Below are 3,748 nucleotides of genomic sequence, written 5' to 3'. Positions count from 1 at the left end.
AAAAATCTGCAGGTATTTTACTGAAGACAAAAACACAAGAAAAAGGAACGTTGTTGGTTTGTTAGCAGGAATTCAAAAGTTTTTAACTGATTTTAAGGAATATTTTTATCAGAGGTGTGCCTCATGCTGAGGAACAGTTTGGTAACATTTGGTAATGATCCAGATCATCAACGAATTCTAGCTATAGCTGTAAATCACATTTTTGGGTAAAATTTGCAGCTCGGCGGAGGTTTCATTAGTTCTGCCTTCTAATGAATCTGGACTTTCTGTTCTGGTTCCAGGCTTCAGGAAAGAACCTGAACCTGAATGATGAGTCGCAGCACGGCCTGCTGATGCAGCTCCTCAAGCTCAGCTACAATTGCCTCAACTTTGACTTCATAGGAACTTCCACAGACGAGTCATCAGATGACCTTTGCACTGTACAGATTCCAACGTCCTGGAGATCAGGTGAGTGAGCCTGCAGCTCCACTCCTTTATAGGTCACTCAGTGAAAAGACCTTATTTCCTTTGTAACATTCAAAAATATTGACAATTTGATGGTAAAAATTGATGTCAATGTAATAACAAGAAACGCCAACTTGCCTGAATACGTTAACAAAAGTGCTTCTATAAAAAAAATTCATGAAAAACGCTGAGAGTAAAAGAAATACATTTTGTTTTTTTGGTACAGCATATAACATGGTCTCCGCGGGTCTTTAAAAGTCAGTGAATTAAGGCCTTGGCATTAAAATTCATTAAATACAATTATCGTGGTATTTAAAATGCTTTATTAAAAAATAATAAAAAAGTTTATGAGAACAATTTTGTCAGATATATCAGATAAAACTGGTTCTGGAAAGCTTTGGAAAACAAGTTAAGGCGGAGAAAAAGCTAGGGAATGGGAAAATGCTAATTTCAACCAAAGTGGCTGGAAAACGAGGAGGAATTTTGGTAAAGATGATGAAGGATTTTGCCGTGTTTTTTATATATTCAATTCAATTAAGTTTATTTATATAGCACCAATTAACAACACGTCATCTCAAGGCACTTTACAGTTCATAACCTTAAAGGCATTAATGCTGATACTGTCACTCAGGCTACGTTCACACCGCAGCCTGAAGTCGCCCAAATCAGATTTTTTTGCCCATATGCGACCTGGATCTGATCTTTTCATGACAGTCTGATTTTTTCCAGTCCTACCCAGGCCACTTGTCTCTATGGTCCTGAATCCGATACGAATCTGATCTTTACAAATGCGACCTGCGTCTTGTTACGCAGAAGCAGCAAGAAAAACAACAACCATGGCAGATGATGAAGCGGAGAGCATTATTTATGTTTAAACATATAGAAAAGATTGTGTTTTTATGGTTGGAAAAGATTGCTAGATGCGCGCCGGCACTGCCATCCATGTTTACTTCCAGGAAAAAAGAGCATGCTGGTCTGTGACGTCGTTGCGTCCTCTACTGCGCATGCGGGACACTTGCGTTGTATGACTGCAGTTCACACAGGAGATCACATAGAAGTCGCATACATTTGGAAATATTAACAGCAACGCAAAAAAATTGGTTTTCTCAAAAAAAAAAAAGGAATTGAGCATCAAAGCCCGCAGTGTGAACGTAGCCTTACATTATTAGTTTATAAATCTTAATATAATTGTTAACTAGGCTTATTAACTTAACTTTTTTTACCTTTATTTCTTGACTTGTTAACTTTTTTTTCAACTTAATTTCCAGTAGGTAATATATCATTCAAGGACTCATCTATTTGGTTAAATGCCAAAATAAGACGTACAGCCATGTAGCAGGATCTTTATCGAACAGCTGGATATAGATATTTCGCTTATAGACCTCACTGAGGGACGGGGCAGCCAGGCAGACGAGTTCTAAGCCAGCTTCAATGTCAGAGGGTGAAGAGAGCACATCCAGTTAGTCACAGTCAGAGAAACAGGACTACACTGGAAAACAGGTCAAGCTCCAACATCTAGAAACAAAGGTGTTGATGGCAGAAGCACAGCTGATATTTCTCTCCAGGAGTAAAGGGTATCCAATTGATCAACAACGCTAACTTGCCATATAAGGAGTTAAAGTCTGTCAGTTTTAAATCTTATGATCTTATTTAACATCCTATGATCTTATTTAACATCCTATGATCTTATTTAACATCCTATGATCTTATTTAACATCCTATGATCTTATTTAACCGACCAGAACAGCGTCTAAACACAACTTTTTGCATCTTTTGTTTTTCCTGCAGCGTTCCTTGATTCCTCCACCCTGCAGCTGTTTTTCAACTTGTATCATTCCCTCCCTCCATCTCTGTCCCCGCTGGTAAGTGGGAGCAACAGTGTGACCCGACATGTAGACTGATCAGGAAGGTTGCTGGTTCTATTCCTGGCTGCTCGTTGTCTCTGTCCAGGTGCTGTCCTGTTTGGTTCAGATTGCCTCCGTCCGGAGGTCTCTCTTCAACAACGCAGAGCGGGCCAAGTTCCTCTCGCACCTAGTGGACGGCGTGAAGAGGATACTGGCCAACCCTCAGGTACGGAGGTCACATGATGTGGTCGGCCGCCGCCGCCCGGACCGCTCCAGTGCTGTGATGTATTTGTGTGTGACAGTGTTTGCCAGATCCCAACAACTACCACGAGTTCTGCCGCCTGCTGGCGAGGCTGAAGAGCAACTACCAGCTGGGCGAGCTGGTCAAAGTGGAGAATTACCCGGAGGTGATCCGTCTCATCGCCAACTTCACCGTCACCAGCCTGCAGGTGAGCCTTTGAGCTTCCGCTCTGCCCCGTTTCAGACAGGAAGTCCTGGTTTCTATGGCTCTCTGTGGTTCTGTCTTCCAGCACTGGGAGTTTGCCCCCAACAGCGTCCACTACCTGCTGAGTCTGTGGCAGCGCCTGGCAGCGTCTGTCCCCTACGTCAAAGCCACCGAGCCGCACCTGCTGGAGACCTACACCCCAGAGGTGACCAAGGCCTACATCACGTCCCGGCTCGAGTCGGTCCACGTCATCCTCAGGTAGGTCCTGCAGAAGCCGCCCTGCTGGTGACCGGACCCAGTAGCCAAATGAAAGGGTCTTCTCTCCACAGAGACGGCTTAGAGGACCCGCTGGACGATGCCGGACTGGTCCAGCAGCAGTTGGACCAGTTATCCACCATCGGCAGGTGTGAGTATGAGAAGACGTGCGCTCTGCTGGTGCAGCTCTTTGACCAAGCGGCGCAGACGTACCAGGAGCTCCTTCAGTCCACCAACTCCAGCGCAGCTGATGTCACGGTCCAGGAGGGTACGGCTGGCCGACACATCTAAAGCCACGCCTCCCTGTGGCTTAGGCAGAGTCTGAGTCCCTCTCCTCTGGGTGCAGGTCGCCTGACGTGGCTGGTTTACATCATCGGGGCGGTGATCGGAGGACGGGTGTCGTTCGCAAGTACAGACGAGCAGGACGCCATGGATGGGGAGCTGGTCTGCAGGTGGGATGCGTCGGATTTAGGGCTGAAACAATTCATCGGAATAATTGATTATTCAAATAATAATTGTCAGCTAATTATAATATATATAATACATATAATTATACCAGAATTGTAAAGGAAAAACTATAAACATTTTGCATTTAAAATAAAACAACAACAAAAAATGTATTTTCAGTCTGCTCTGTCCAGAAATCCTCGGGTCGAAAAGTTTCACTTGTTGTAAAATCTTAAGCCGTGAGCTTCTTAAGAGTAAATTCCGCCTGAAATTCCATATTTTAAGCAAGTGCAGCTCCCAAACTATAAATTGG

At 44.1% G+C, this 3,748-nt stretch overlaps 1 protein-coding gene across 2 annotated transcripts in view; it reads left to right on the top strand.

The window, feature by feature from the left end:
- xpo7 (exportin 7) overlaps positions 1–3,748 on the top strand; it is a 36,647-nt gene that overhangs the window by 20,181 nt on the left and 12,718 nt on the right. For both annotated transcript variants that reach the window (XM_015399510.1, XM_015399509.1), the window contains exons 7-13: positions 282–447; positions 2,233–2,306; positions 2,395–2,514; positions 2,591–2,737; positions 2,819–2,991; positions 3,063–3,256; positions 3,335–3,440. In XM_015399510.1, the coding sequence (XP_015254996.1) occupies positions 282–447; positions 2,233–2,306; positions 2,395–2,514; positions 2,591–2,737; positions 2,819–2,991; positions 3,063–3,256; positions 3,335–3,440 (980 nt within the window). The remainder of the gene's footprint in view (positions 1–281; positions 448–2,232; positions 2,307–2,394; positions 2,515–2,590; positions 2,738–2,818; positions 2,992–3,062; positions 3,257–3,334; positions 3,441–3,748) is intronic.

The sequence above is a fragment of the Cyprinodon variegatus genome, unplaced genomic scaffold, assembly GCF_000732505.1.
Source record: "Cyprinodon variegatus isolate N-32 unplaced genomic scaffold, C_variegatus-1.0 Scaffold1020, whole genome shotgun sequence".
Lineage (NCBI taxonomy): Eukaryota > Metazoa > Chordata > Actinopteri > Cyprinodontiformes > Cyprinodontidae > Cyprinodon > Cyprinodon variegatus.
Note: the sequence above shows the minus strand (reverse complement) of the source record. Positions and strands in the feature narration are given on the sequence as shown.